The sequence below is a fragment of the Leucopleurus acutus genome (assembly GCF_964270905.1).
Source record: "Leucopleurus acutus genome assembly, chromosome: 8".
NCBI lineage: Eukaryota > Metazoa > Chordata > Mammalia > Artiodactyla > Delphinidae > Leucopleurus > Leucopleurus acutus.
In genome coordinates, this window is record NC_139151.1 from 103,121,208 (window position 1) to 103,135,415 (window position 14,208).

At 49.0% G+C, this 14,208-nt stretch overlaps 1 protein-coding gene across 3 annotated transcripts; it reads left to right on the plus strand.

Annotated features, from left to right (window-relative positions):
- The first annotated feature begins 261 nt into the window (after positions 1-261).
- On the plus strand, positions 262-13,938 carry SF3B2 (splicing factor 3b subunit 2). Of its 3 annotated transcripts, none has more exons than XM_082843879.1 (22): positions 262-405; positions 565-614; positions 890-967; positions 1,752-2,000; positions 2,213-2,263; positions 3,403-3,520; positions 4,223-4,323; positions 4,683-4,779; positions 4,945-5,036; positions 5,424-5,639; positions 5,792-5,929; positions 6,249-6,329; positions 6,537-6,764; positions 7,587-7,736; positions 8,366-8,455; positions 8,568-8,675; positions 9,616-9,723; positions 10,011-10,153; positions 10,245-10,346; positions 12,973-13,072; positions 13,178-13,363; positions 13,702-13,938. In XM_082843879.1, the coding sequence occupies exons 1-22, from the start codon at positions 273-275 to the stop codon at positions 13,771-13,773; spliced, it is 2,691 nt and encodes an 896-aa protein (XP_082700005.1). In that variant the 5' UTR covers positions 262-272; the 3' UTR covers positions 13,774-13,938. The 3 variants fall into 3 exon arrangements, with proteins under 3 accessions (XP_082700005.1, XP_082700007.1, XP_082700006.1); XM_082843881.1 differs by having other exon boundaries at positions 2,216-2,263; XM_082843880.1 differs by having other exon boundaries at positions 568-614.
- The last annotated feature ends 270 nt before the right edge of the window (positions 13,939-14,208 follow it).

Here is a 14,208-nt window from a genome sequence, read left to right on the forward strand (position 1 = left end):
GCCCCGCCCCAGCTCCGGCCCCCAGTGTTCCCGGTGCCGTGGCCGGCCACTGTTCTCCCCTCCCGGCTTTTGACCCTCAGAGACCGTGACCCGCGCACTACAACTCCCAGAAGGCTTCGCGACCAGGCCGCTTAGCACCATTGGAGAACGGCAGGGGGTGGGCCCTTATCGGAAAGGCCTAACAACCCTCGAGCGCTGCCGGAAGTTCCGGGAAGTGGGCTGGGAGGCTGGCCCGAGCTTCTGGGTTGGTCGCGCGCCTTCCTGCGGCTAAGATGGCGGCCGAGCATCCCGAACCCCCTAAAGGGGAGTTGCAGCTGCCGCCGCCGCCGCCCCCTGGGCACTATGGTGCCTGGGCTGCCCAGGAGCTTCAGGCCAAATTAGCAGAGATCGGAGCTCCGATCCAGGGTGAGGAGCACGGGAGGTCAAGAGCGGGAAAGTGCAGGCCTGCGGGGAAGCGGAGCTGGTTACCCCGGAGACTCGGGGGCGAGGGTGGAGGCTGGCCGTGGGGGCCTGACTTGGGCCTGCTCCGCCTGACCTGCCCCATTGATCCTGTGCTTTGCCCAGCAGGGACTCGCGAGGAGCTGGTGGAGCGGCTGCAGACCTACACCCGCCAGGTAAGTGTTGGTGGCGGGACATCAGGGTAGGCCGAGCTTTTCGAGGAGGCATTAATGATCCCTAACAACTCGGTCTTCGTTCTTAACGTATCTCCGTACAGCAAGTGGGGTCTTGCTCTTTTTGCCTCTTCTTGCCTGCTCAGATATATCGGTCTTCCTGAGAGTCCAGTACGAGCTCTGGCAGACAGGCTCTGGGTAAATTTTGTTGAACAGAGCGAATGTTGTTCAGTGGAAGAACTCCTTTTGGGCTGACTCAGAGTCCTTCTCTTTCTCAGACTGGCATCGTCCTGAATCGGCCCGTTCTGAGAGGTGAAGATGGGGACAAAGCTGCTCCCCCTCCTATGTCAGCTCAGGTAAGGAGATTGTCCGGCTTGATAAGATCCGTTTCTACTCACAGTAGCCCATCCTCTCACATGGAATGTACGGGAGGGATGCAACTAGCCGATTGGGCAGGGAGGTGCTGTGATGACAGTATTGGGAACTCTTCAATTCTCCCTTGGTCCTGATCCTTGCCTCTTTCCTCGGTGTCAGCTCCTCCAAATACTATATGTCATTTAAAATTCAGCTTAAATATCCGGAAGCCTGATTTACTCCTCCCCCAGTGGAAAGTAATCACCCTCTTCTCTGCCCTCCCAGCACACAGTTGCCATATTATTCAGTGAGAAACTAGGGCTTACTCCCTGATTTGATTTCATACTGTATATTTAGTGAGTCCTTGGGGGCACAGTGGCTCCAGCTCCTCTCAACTTCCATGTCTTTTCTGATCCAGGATTTGACTCTCTTTCTTTAGAGCAGTGGCTCTGACTTGGGGTCCAGGGACTTCTATGTGTGGGATGAGAAGTTCTTAGATGGCCTTTTGAGGTGTCCCTGAATCTCCTGAAATTGTATGCAAAGTCTGTGTTCGTGATATTTTTCTGGAGAGCGAGTTGATAGCTTCCATTAGTTGGTGCCCCAGAGTTAACATTGCTATAGAGTATTCTCGATATCCTTGATATTGCTGTAGAGTATTCTTTTCTTGAGTGCAAGAATTATGCGTCATTTGACTTCACATCCCAGCACCTGGCTTATAGCAGTTCCCCAGCAAATGTCTGCAGTTAGATAAATGCTGCCTAGTTAACGGTCTTATTTTCCCCACAGCTCTCTGGGATTCCCATGCCACCCCCCCCCATGGGACTCCCTCCTCTGCAACCTCCTCCGCCACCCCCACCACCCCCACCCGGCCTTGGCCTTGGCTTTCCTATGGCAGTTGGACCCCGCCCACCAAACCTGGGGCCCCCTCCTCCTCTCCGGGTGGGCGATCCCGTGGCGCTGTCAGAGGAAGAGCGGCTAAAGCTGGCGCAGCAGCAGGCGGCGTTGCTGATGCAGCAGGAGGAGCGTGCCAAGCAGGTAGGGCAGGTGGCGGCCTGAGCCTGGATCTCATCAGGGTCCCGAAAGGGGAGTGGAGCCTCAGAGAGAGCCGGATCCTGGGGCCAAGGCTTCTGGGAAGGTCTGAACCAAAGACTTGGGCCCTAGGCTGGAAGAGGACGCCAGGAAGCAGAGTTTTGGCAGACTGGCCTGTGGGGTATTGGTGCCGGTATGAGCTTGTTTTCTTTTTTAAGCAGGGAGATCATTCACTGAAGGAACATGAACTTTTGGAGCAGCAGAAGCGGGTAATGCCTCCCTCATCCTAACCTTTGACCTCAGGGTCCAATTCGTTGTCTGTCACTTCTAGTGCTTAGTGTCTAAAACGAGAAGTACCATTCAAGTTCTCCATGGAGGGAATTCCCTGGCGGTCCAGTGGTTAGGACTCTGCGCTTCCACTGCTGGGGGCCTGGGTTCGATCCCTGGTGAGGGAACTAAGATCCTGCAAGCCGCATGGTATGGCCACACACACACAAAAAAAAAGTTTTCCGTGGAGGTTACCTCGTCCTCATCTAAGTTCCAGTATCTCCTAAATAATTCTCTCTTTCATGTAGCCCAAGGGTTGGTAAACTGTGGAGTACAGCCTGTTTTTGTATGGCTTGTGATGTAAGAATGGTCTTTATATTTTTGAAGGATCGTTTAAAAAAACACAACAAAAAACAAACGGAGAATACACAACAGAGTCTGTACAGACAGTCTGAAAAGGCTAAAATGTTTACTGACTGGCCCATTACAGAAAAGGTTTCCTGACCCCTACTAGTCTTACATGATATCATTTGAGGTACATTGGAGAGAACTCTGGGCTAATTTAGTTATTTGTATCAGATTTAGTTTAAACGTGATGGCTCTGAGTTAGGAAATGATACATAAGACATTCAGCCACAGAGACACATTATATCAGTTGTTACCCCATACGTTACTCAGGAGTATTAGAAAATAAGCATTAACAGCAACAAATATGGAAATATTTACAGAGCACTGTCTTTGCCCAGATTGTGCTAGACCTTGAGGGGTAGGTACAAGAAAAGAATTCAGTGTATTTCTAAAGAATTCCTTAGAAATAACTTAATCTCTTGGGGAAGAAAAACCTTGTTGAAAAACAGAAGGTAGTGTTTATTAAGTATTAAATTCTCTGTTAGGAACCAGAAGTTTCTCAGGGTTTTTATTGGTGTAATTTCCAGGGGTTTTCTTTTGTGGTGAGAGGGCTCCTTCACTTGGATCAATAGCCTGGAAGTGTGGGTGTGGCGAGGATGTCAGAACACAGGTGGTACCTGATTAATCAGTTCTCCTTGGGCCCGTTACCTGGCTGAAAGGCTGCATTTGCCAGGTGCTGCCTGCCCAATGGATTTCCAAAGCGGTGTCTCCAACTCCTACTTCCCTCTCATAGGCAGCTGTGTTACTGGAGCAGGAACGGCAGCAGGAGATTGCCAAGATGGGCACGCCAGTCCCTCGGCCCCCACAAGACATGGGCCAAATTGGTGTTCGCACTCCTCTGGGTCCTCGAGGTAAGACCATGGAAATGGAAGGGAAGGGCAAGGAAGATGATGACAATTTTTAACTTAAGTATATATCACATAAAAAGGTGCACATATTGTAAGCGTACAGTTCAGTGAATTTTCACAAACTGAATACATCCATACAACTAGCACTTGGACCAAGAACCAAAACTACCAGCACCCTAGAAGCCCTGCATCCTTCTAGCCACCCCCTCTCCCAAGGGTAACCATTACCCTGACTTTGAAGCAAGGAAGGTAATTTTTATGTTTTGATTTTTTTTTCAAATCATTCTTTTTAAAAAAATTTAGTTATTTTATTTTTGGCTGCATTGGGCCTTCATTGCTGTGCACGGGCTTTCTCTAGTTGCGGCGAGCAGGGGCTACTCTTCTTTGCGGTGCACAGGCTTCTCATTACGTTGGCTTCTCTTTGTTGTGGAGCATGGGCTCTAGGCATGTGGGCTTCAGTAGTTGTGGCATGTGGGCTTAGTAGTAGTTTGCGGGCTCTAGGGCACAGGCTCAGTAGTTGTGGCACACAGGCTTACTTGCTCTGTGGCACGTGGGATCTTCCTGGACCAGGACTCGAACCCATGTCCCCTGCATTGGCAGGCGGATTCCCAACCACTGAGCCGCCAGGGAAGCCCCAAGGAAGGTAATTTTTAAAATGTGTGATTTGTCTTTTCTTACCTGAGATTTTGTTTTTTCTCCTCTCAGTGGCTGCTCCAGTGGGTCCCACTCCCACTGTCCTGCCTATGGGGGCCCCTGTTCCTCGGCCTCGTGGTCCCCCACCACCTCCTGGAGATGAGAACAGAGAGGTGAGATTGCTGATTTCCTCCTAGGGACAGGAGAGTGTTTTAGAAAGGGACTGTTTCTAGATTTTTTGAGAAGGATTCCAGAGAAGATGGGAGAACTTCTGGGGGTGGGGTTGGGTGCGGGGAGCCATATTTACTTAAAACATACTTAGGTAGGGCAGGAAGTAGGGTCTGGGAGACGTTTCTGGGGTAGGGTTCTGGGCTTCACTTTGAGGGATGCTGAGGAATGGTTGAATTCAGTTGGTGTTGTCCCCTATCTGCTGTTCCCAACACCTGGCCAGCAGGCTTTCGAGTATAAGAGGTAGGAGTCGGAGGAAAAAGGGCACTGTGATCACCCCCTCTGCCTGGGTTGTCTCTGGCAGATGGATGACCCCTCTGTGGGCCCCAAGATCCCCCAGGCTTTGGAAAAGATCCTGCAGCTAAAGGAGAGCCGCCAGGAAGAGATGAACTCTCAGCAGGGTGAGTGTGTCACCGTGTCCCAAGGGCTGCAGGGACAGAGCCTGCAGAGCTGAAGCCAAGTTTGCTTCCCTCCTCCCTCCCCCGAGGAGGATTTGAGAGAGAAACTGGCTCTTGGTAAAGAGGGGTTACCGTGAAGAGACTGATGGCCTCCTTCCTCCCTTACAGACGAAGAGGAAATGGAGACAGATACTCGCTCGTCCCTGGGCCACTCAGCGTCAGAGACTGAGGAGGACACAGTGTCCATATCTAAAAAAGAGGTATGGATGGAGCTGGATCTGGAAGGGATGTCAGAGAGAGGGTTTGGGCCCTAAAATAACCCCTATTCTAAGTGTTCAATAAGCAGTAGCTGCTGTCTCTTGCCAGTTCTTTGTCCAAAGCGTCTTACAGGTATTTTTTATTCAATTGGCTAAATCCTTTGAGTTCTGAGTGTGATGCCTGCCTCCATTTTAGAGCTGAAATAACTGAGGTTCTGAGAGATGCAGTAATGTACTCAGAGGCACACAGCTTGGGAGGGGTAGAACTTTGTGGTCTGACTTCAAGGCCTCTTTTCTCAGTCACTTGGGGAAATTGGGTGAGATTGGCGGTTGGGAGGCAAGCATGGTGCTTGGATTCCCTGACCCAGTTGGTTTTCCATGTTTTGGCAGAAAAACCGGAAGCGTCGGAACCGAAAGAAGAAGAAAAAGCCCCAGCGGGTGCGGGGGGCATCATCTGAGAGCTCTGGGGACCGAGACAAAGAGTCAAGCCGCTCCCGTGGCTCTGACTCCCCAGCGGCTGATGTGGAAATTGAGTACGTGACTGAAGAGCCTGAAATTTATGAGCCCAACTTCATCTTCTTCAAGAGGATTTTTGAGGCTTTCAAGGTACAAGGAGGAGCGCCCTCGGAAGGGGCCGAGCTAGCAGAGTAGGGGCAGGGATGGGGCAGGACAAGGTGAGGAGGGCACCTCTTCAGTGCCAGGTTCAGGAACCGGGGAGGGGCCCAGGGCTGGGGTTTCCATGCTGTCTGCCTCCTCAGCTCACTGATGACGTGAAGAAGGAGAAGGAGAAGGAGCCAGAGAAACTTGACAAACTGGAGAACTCTGCGGCCCCCAAGAAGAAGGGCTTTGAGGAGGAGCACAAGGACAGCGATGATGATAGCAGTGATGACGAGCAGGTGAGGCCCACGCTCTCCTGTTGGGGAAACAAGGACTCTGGGGACGAGTAGCTGAGATGCATCCAGCGAGGGACCATGGGGAACTCTTGCAGGGGAGAAGTCCTTTGGTGGCTTTAGTTTCAGGGTAAGCTGGGCGGTCTGATTCACACCTAAGTATCCTGCTCACAAGAGATGATTGTTCTGGGACTTCCCTGGTGGTCCAGTGGTTAGGACTCCACACTTCCACGGCAGGGGGCACGGGTTCAATCCCAGGTTGGGGAAGTAAGATCCCGCAAGCCGTGCAGTGAGGCCAAGAAAAAGAAAAAATGTCCTGTTCTAGGAAAAGAAGCCAGAAGCCCCCAAGCTGTCCAAGAAGAAGCTGCGCCGAATGAATCGCTTCACTGTGGCTGAACTCAAGCAGGTGAGAGCTGAGACGCCCCATCAGGGCCTGGAGCCCAGCTGGGAGAGCACACGAGGAGCTCCCGGAACCTCTCAGGGGGTTTGCTCTCTGGGTGGGGAGGAGGGCTTTGAAGGAGGCCCGGGACAGGCCCTTTGAGGAAGAGCAAGCAAGCAAGCTTTAGATCTGAGAAGTTCAGGCTTTCCAGAGGGATGCTGCTGTGTTTTCCAGCTTGTGGCTCGGCCCGACGTTGTGGAGATGCATGATGTGACTGCGCAGGACCCCAAGCTCTTGGTTCACCTCAAGGCCACTCGGAATTCTGTGCCCGTGCCTCGCCACTGGTGTTTTAAGCGCAAGTACCTGCAGGGCAAACGAGGCATTGAGAAGCCCCCCTTCGAGCTACCCGACTTCATCAAACGCACAGGCATCCAGGAGATGCGGGAGGCCCTGCAGGAGAAGGTGAGGGCCTGGCTGGGGTTCAGATCTGCCCTGGGGGATCCACGTCCTTAGCAGCAACTGGCTTCAAAATGGCAGCTGGCTCCCAAAACCCACCTACACATTAATTGTCTGATTATTTATTCTTCAGTTTAGAAGTCAGCACTGCATGTCACACATGGCAGGGAGGGCAGGAGGGGAAGGACATCTCACAAAAGGCAGACCTCACCTGTATGCTCAGAGCTCGCTCTCTTGCCCCCGCTGAGACTTCCGGTTCTGTGCGGTTCGGTTTGCCCCTTTGTGTCCTTGTCCCCCTGCCTGCACTTTGCCAACTCTCTCATTTGCACACGGTGACTCCTCCCTCTGCAGGTTGCTGTGTCTGTAGTTCTCTGCCCCCTGTGTGAACCTGATGCACTTGTGGCTAGAAATGTATGGTGGTTGTGTAACTTCTTGAATTTAAAATTTTTAATTAAATACTCTCATTAGGTAATAGTTGCGTGTAGTGCAGAAATTAAGGAGGTACCAAAGCACATGGTGAAACCTGCCTCCCAGTTAGATTCTAGTCACCTAGCTCTCTGCAGAGGCAACTGATGAGCTCAGTCTCTTGATCAGATGGCTTAAAAAATATTTGACCTAGATAGCTGAGGCTGATTTCATATGTTACATCTATTTTGTTCAGCGTGGATCATGTAATTTTGAGGGGCTTGAGCAGGAAGGATTTTGGTGACTTTCGGAATGAGCCAAATGAGGTTTCCCTCTGTCTCTTTTGGGAGTGGGGATTTAGACCTACCAAGAGTTGAACTTGGTGAATACCTTTTATGGTGTGTCTTCTGCCATGCCCCACAGGAAGAACAGAAAACCATGAAGTCAAAGATGCGCGAGAAGGTTCGGCCCAAGATGGGGAAGATCGACATTGACTACCAGAAACTGCATGACGCCTTCTTCAAGTGGCAGACCAAGCCAAAGCTGACCATCCACGGGGACCTGTACTACGAGGTCCGGGAGGGGGCGGGGAGGCAAGGCTGGGCCTTTGGGCATGGCTGTGTAACTCTTGGTCAAAAGGGGTTTGGAAGCTGGAAGCGGGTACGGGGCCCCTCCCCTCAGCCTTAGAGTTTGGAATGAGGTAGTTTTCTGAAAGAGAAATGCAGACTATGTCTTTGAGGTGATCATTGTTTATTGTGGGTGGTTCAGGAACAGAGGGGCCAAGGGCAGATGCTTTTAGGAAACGTTTAGTATTGAGGGTAGGAGAAAAGTATTTTTTTTCTGATGCTTGAAATAATCACCGTGCAGTTTTTGAAGTGGAAGGACCTTGGAGATCATCTTCTCGAACGTCCTCATTTAGCAGATGAGAAAGCCTGTCCTTAGATTTGGCCACGTTCTCATAGTGGGTTAGTGACTGCACTGGGAGTCTTGCCTTTCTCCCTACTTCCTGGCCTTTATTCCTTTCCCTACTCTAGCCAGGGAAAGAAGTGATGAGAATCAGAGTGGGAACTGGGTAGCCCTCAGTGGGACTTTGTGTCTGATGTGGATTGGGACATCTCGTCTTTGTTCTCACGTCCTCTTGCAATTGACCTCCCAGTGTGTGTCTGGTGTCCACAATACAGCATGCTTGGCTTTTTCCTCAGGGGAAGGAGTTTGAGACACGACTGAAGGAGAAGAAGCCAGGAGATCTGTCTGATGAGCTGAGGATTTCCTTGGGGATGCCAGTAGGACCAGTGAGTGCCAGTTATCTGACTGGGAAAGTAGAGAAGGGGTTGGGAATTGGGGCAGGAGAGAGACAGGGGGATAGGGTTGGGCAGATGGTATCCTGTCCTCTTTTTCCTGCAGAATGCCCACAAGGTCCCTCCCCCGTGGCTGATTGCCATGCAGCGATATGGACCACCCCCGTCGTACCCCAACCTGAAAATCCCTGGGCTGAACTCGCCTATCCCCGAGGTGAGTACTGTCTTTTCTTTCATTCTTAGCTGGCTCTACATTTTTTTTCTTTTTTGCGGTATGCAGGCCTCTCCCGTTGCGGAGCACAGGCTCCGGACGCGCAGGCTCAGCGGCCATGGCTCACGGACCCAGCCACTCCGCGGCATGTGGGATCTTCCCGGACTGGGGCACGAACCCGTGTCCCCTGCATCGGCAGGCGGACTCTCAACCACTGCGCCACCAGGGAAGCCCTGGCTCTACTTTTTAACTAGAGGATGATTTTCTTTTCCCTTTTCTCATTCTACCATGTGTCCTTTTTTTTTTTTTTTAAGGAGTAATGGTTTTTGTTTTAAAAAAGAATCTGAGATGCTTGTCATAAAGTGGTCAATCAGAATTGACAAGTACAAAGATGAAAACACATCACCCACATTTCACCACTCAAATAACCAAATTTAATATCTGGTGAATGTGTTTCCAGATAATCTCTCTGATATTATCAGAGAGATAGATATAATTTTATCTCAGGAATGGCATTGAACTTATTTTTATTTTTAAAATTTTTTTAAGGAAAGATTTATTAAAGTGAAAAAGAAGTAATTGTTAAACTTCAGATAAAAATTTCTGTCCCTTAAGAGTAATAGATTCTAAAAGCTTACCAAAGTTAGGAAAAATCAGTAAGAAGTTGGAGTAATGTTTTTTAAAGTGTATGTTTCAGTTTCAGATAGCATGGACTCTGCCACAAAGGCTGAAATTATTAGCATGCTTTCTGCTCCCATCTCCCCAACCTATTACCTCCAGATTTTTATTGTTTACTACTTTTGCTTTGTAATGCTTTATAAGATTTAATTCTCCAGAGTTCCCAGGTGTTAGTTCTGTACTTTGGAGCATGACTTTTCTTTAGGGCTTCAGTGTTTCTTTTGGAGCATAGGAGTGGAACTGACTTGCTTTTCCTGTCTTGCAGAGCTGTTCCTTTGGGTACCATGCTGGTGGCTGGGGCAAACCCCCAGTAGATGAGACCGGGAAACCCCTCTATGGGGATGTGTTTGGAACCAATGCTGCTGAATTTCAGGTATGGGCCACGGCTGGCAAGCTTGGTCTTAGTTAAGGTTATGAAGTTCAGAGATAGTTGGTTTATAGCTTCATTAGCAGAGAGCTGTGTGTTCTGAAGTTTCAAAGTCTGAAAAAGGGACATATGTTTTCCTGAGATGTAATGCAAGCTCCCCACTAGCATATGAGCTCTTTGTCGGTAGTGATTATTGTCTATTTGTTTACTCTCATATCCCTCTGTTTACAACCGCTTGACACATAATAGGTATATAGTAAACATTTGTTGAATGAATGAGTGATGTCTTTCAGACCAAGACTGAGGAAGAAGAGATTGATCGGACCCCTTGGGGGGAGCTGGAGCCATCTGATGAAGAGTCTTCAGAAGAAGAGGAAGAGGAAGAAAGTGATGAAGATAAGCCAGATGAGACGGGCTTCATTACCCCTGCAGACAGGTGGGGGAAGCAGAGAGTCTGCCTCTCTGAAGTGGTATGTCTGTCTTTGGGGGCCTTGTCTTTACTCCAGAGCTTGTTCCTCTCTTCACAGTGGCCTCATCACTCCTGGAGGGTTCTCATCAGTGCCAGCTGGAATGGAGACCCCTGAACTCATTGAACTGAGGAAGAAGAAGATTGAGGAGGCGATGGATGGGTGAGGGAACCAGGGAGGGCTGAGAGGGGAGGATTTTCAGCCTCTAGGTGGACTGGCTGACTTTTTCTCCGGCCCCCCCTTTTTCTTTTTAAACAATTATTGAACACTAGCTCTGTGCCAGGCACTGCTCTAGGCACTGGGACATCTGCAGTGAAAAAGTCAGGCGAGGTAAACAAGTGATCAGAGAACAAGATAATTTCAGATGTGGATAAGACGTGTAGCAAAGGAAACTGAGTAATAGGATGTAGAGGGATTTGGGTGGTGGAGAGGCCTTTGGGAAGGCTTATGGAGGAAGAGGTATTTGGGCTGAGAGCTGGGGCAGAAAGAACTGTAAGAGCAAGTAAAAGAACACTGGAAATGATAATAGACAATTCTTATTATTTAAATCTCTCTAAAAGATAATTGACCATTTAAACAAAAATAATAACCATGTAGTAGCCTTCCTTTTTGAAAGATACAGGATTCTAGGTTAACAGTGATTTTTTTCTTTCATTACTTTAAAGATGTTGATTCAGTGTCTTCTTTCTTGCATCATTTTTGACAGGAAATCTGTCATCATCCTTCCTTTGTTCCTCTGTGCATTTGTGCCATTTTTCTCTGGCTGCTTTTAAGATTTTCTTTTTATCACTGTTTTGAACAGATTATGACATGCAGTGTAGTGCAGCATAGTAGTGTAGTTTTCTTCGTATTTCTTTCTTTTGTTAAAATGGTTTGGTGGGGTGTTTTTTCCCTTCTTTTTCTGGCCATGCTGCATGGCTTGCAGGATCTTAGTTCCCCAACCTGGTGAAAGCCAGGAGTGAAAGCAGTGAAAGTGGCGAGTCCTAACCACTGGACTGCCAGGGAAGTCCCATCTTTTGTTTCTTTACTTGGGGTTTGTTAAGCATCTGGAATCTGTGCCTTTATAGTTTTTATTAATTTTGGAAAAATTCTGGCCATTATTTCTCCAAATATTTTTTCCTGTTCCCTTCTCTTTCTCCTCTCCTTTGGGAACTCCAATTATACATCTATTAGATTTCTTGAAGTTGACCTACAGCTCACCGATGCTCTGTTCATTTAAAAAATTTCTCATTTCTCTTTTTATTTCATTTTAGAAGTTTTCTATTCCTATGTCTTCAAGTTTGCTAATATTTTTTTCCACTATTTCTAATCTGACATTAATCCCATCCAGTGTAGTTTTCATCTCTAGAAGTGCGATTTGGGTCTTTTTATATCTCCTGTGTCTCTTATTTGACTTTTGAACATACGGAATCCAATTATAATAACATTTTAATGTACTTGCCTGCTAATGCTAACATCTGTGCCAGTTCTGGGTTGATTTAAGTGGATTGATTGTTTTCCTCATTGACGATTGTATTTTCATGCTTCTTTGCATGTCTGGTAATTTTTGATTGGATGCCAGACTTTGTGAAATGTACCTTGTCAGGTCCAGAATACTTTCATAGTCCTATAAATCTTCTTTAGTTTTGTTCAAGGTTACAGTTAAGGTACTTGGAAACAGTTCGATTCTTTCAGGTCTTGCTTTTCAGGTTCATTAGGCAGGACTGAAGCAGTGCTCAGTCCTCTTCACTATTGAGGCACAAGACCCTATACTCTATCCAATATCCTGTTAATCAGGAGGTTTTTCAGTCTGGCTAGTGGGACTAGGCACTATTCCCAGTCCCGTGTGAAGAGCAGGCATGTATGATACCACTAATGCTAACGGGTGGTTCTTTCCCTGGCCTTGGTAGTCTCCATCCACACAGTACTCACCTGAGAACTTGAGGGGGTTCTCTGTAGGTCTCTTGAGTTCTCGAGTCTCTGTGCTGCTTTCTCTTCTCCAGTTCTCTGTCCTGTGATCTCTAGTCACCGTAGTCTCTCTGCACTTTCAGCTGCATCCTTTCAACTCCTAGAGTCCTCTGGGCTCTACAGGAGTTCCCCTCTTTATTCTGTAGCCTGGAAACTCTCAGTGCAGTAGGATGGACAATTGAAGGAATCACCTCATTTGTTTCCTGTCTCTCAGGAGTCACTGTCCTTCGTTGCTTCGTGTCCAGTGACTTGAAAACCACTGTTCCATATATTTTGCCCCTTTTTTGATAGTTTCAGGTGGGAGGGTAAATCTGGTCCCTGTTACTCCTTATCCAGAAGCAGAAGTCTCAAGTTTTGAGGAAGAAAAAGAAAGAAGGGTATTGGGGCTAGACTGTAGTGAGCAGGGATTAAGTACGGGACCAGATGATGAACCCTATAGGTCATGGTAAAGAGTTTGGGTTTATTCAAACAATGATCAGAAGCCTCAAAGGGTTTTGAGCAAAGGAGTGACAGGATGTGAATTCCGTTTTTCCTTCTGGCTGCTTTGTGAGAATAGATTTTCACCTCTTCCAGGGGGAGGGGTGGGGATGAAGTCATGGTCTGGGTTGGTATTGGTAGATTTGCTGTTGTATTTCGAGTAGCATTCTTGAAACAGGTGGCACTTCTTCCTCCCATGGGTCTCCATGACTTGCAGAGGCAGCTTGGGCAGAATTTTTCCCCTGGGTATCTTGGAACCTCGCTGGGGAGCTCTGTGGGGATGCTGCCCTTACTTCTTTTGCTGTCCCTCCTGGAGACCCTTTTATCCTTTCCTTTTTGGGCTTGACCTCCTCGTCCTTTGCAGAAGTGAGACGCCTCAGCTGTTCACTGTGTTGCCAGAGAAGAGAACGGCCACTGTTGGGGGCGCCATGATGGGATCAACCCACATCTATGACATGTCCACGGTGAGCACTTGGAGGATACCGCTTTTGGGGGCTGGGAAGTGGGTCAGGAGCTAGGGCTTCTGAGCTTCCCCTTTGGAGATGACAAGGCTCTGATTCCTTTTCCAGGTTATGAGCCGGAAGGGCCCGGCCCCCGAGCTACAAGGTGTGGAAGTGGCCCTGGCACCCGAAGAGCTGGAGCTGGATCCCATGGCCATGACCCAGAAGTATGAGGAGCACGTGCGGGAGCAGCAGGCACAAGTGGAGAAAGAAGACTTCAGTGACATGGTGGCTGAGCACGCGGCCAAGCAGAAGGTGGGCGCGCACACAGGAGCCTGGCTTCGTGAGCGCCAGGGACCAGGGCCGCCTTTCTCAGTGGGCTGGTGTCCTCTAGTGGTGAGAGGGAGGGAGGACGCAGTGCCTGCTGCCCTGAGCTTCCTTGGGGTTGGGAACCTAGGAATCCTCCAGTGGGCTGCCCTCTTTAAGGATGATGAAACAGGCACAGGGAGGGGAGGGAACTCATCCAAGTCTGAGAATTCCAGTTTCAGTACTTTTTCCACAGACGTGTGTGGCTCTGTCAGGCTGCCCACTCTTTGTTTTGGGGATCAGCCAGTTGTTTAACCTGTTGTAACCTGTTTCGTTCTCTCCTACAGCAAAAGAAACGGAAAGCTCAGCCCCAGGACAGCCGTGGGGGCAGCAAGAAATACAAGGAGTTCAAATTTTAGGTCCCCTCACACACCTGGCCCTCCTTTCGGCCCTTTGCCTGGACACCTGGGCTTCTTCACATGTGGGTCCCCAAAAGCCAGCTCTCCTGCTCTTCCCAGGGGCTTGTTATTTCATGTTCTTATTTTAGACCTGTTTTGTAAATAAAGCTGTTTCCCAAGGAAAGAGATGAATATGTAACACTGCTCATCCTCCTTCATCTTGTTTTAGTCCCCTCCTGCAAAAGAACGGAAACAGCCATTTTCTACAACCTGAAGTTGCTCCAGTGGCTGGGGGCAGGCACTTGGATCAGCTGTTGCAGTTGAGACTGGTGATGAAGCTAAAGCCACACTGAGATTGTGTGTTTTACCACTGCCTGCTTTTGTAGGAAGGCTCTGGGGGAGGGACCTCCAGGTCTGGTTTGACCTTACTGGTGTGTCCTTGGGGACTAAAAATAG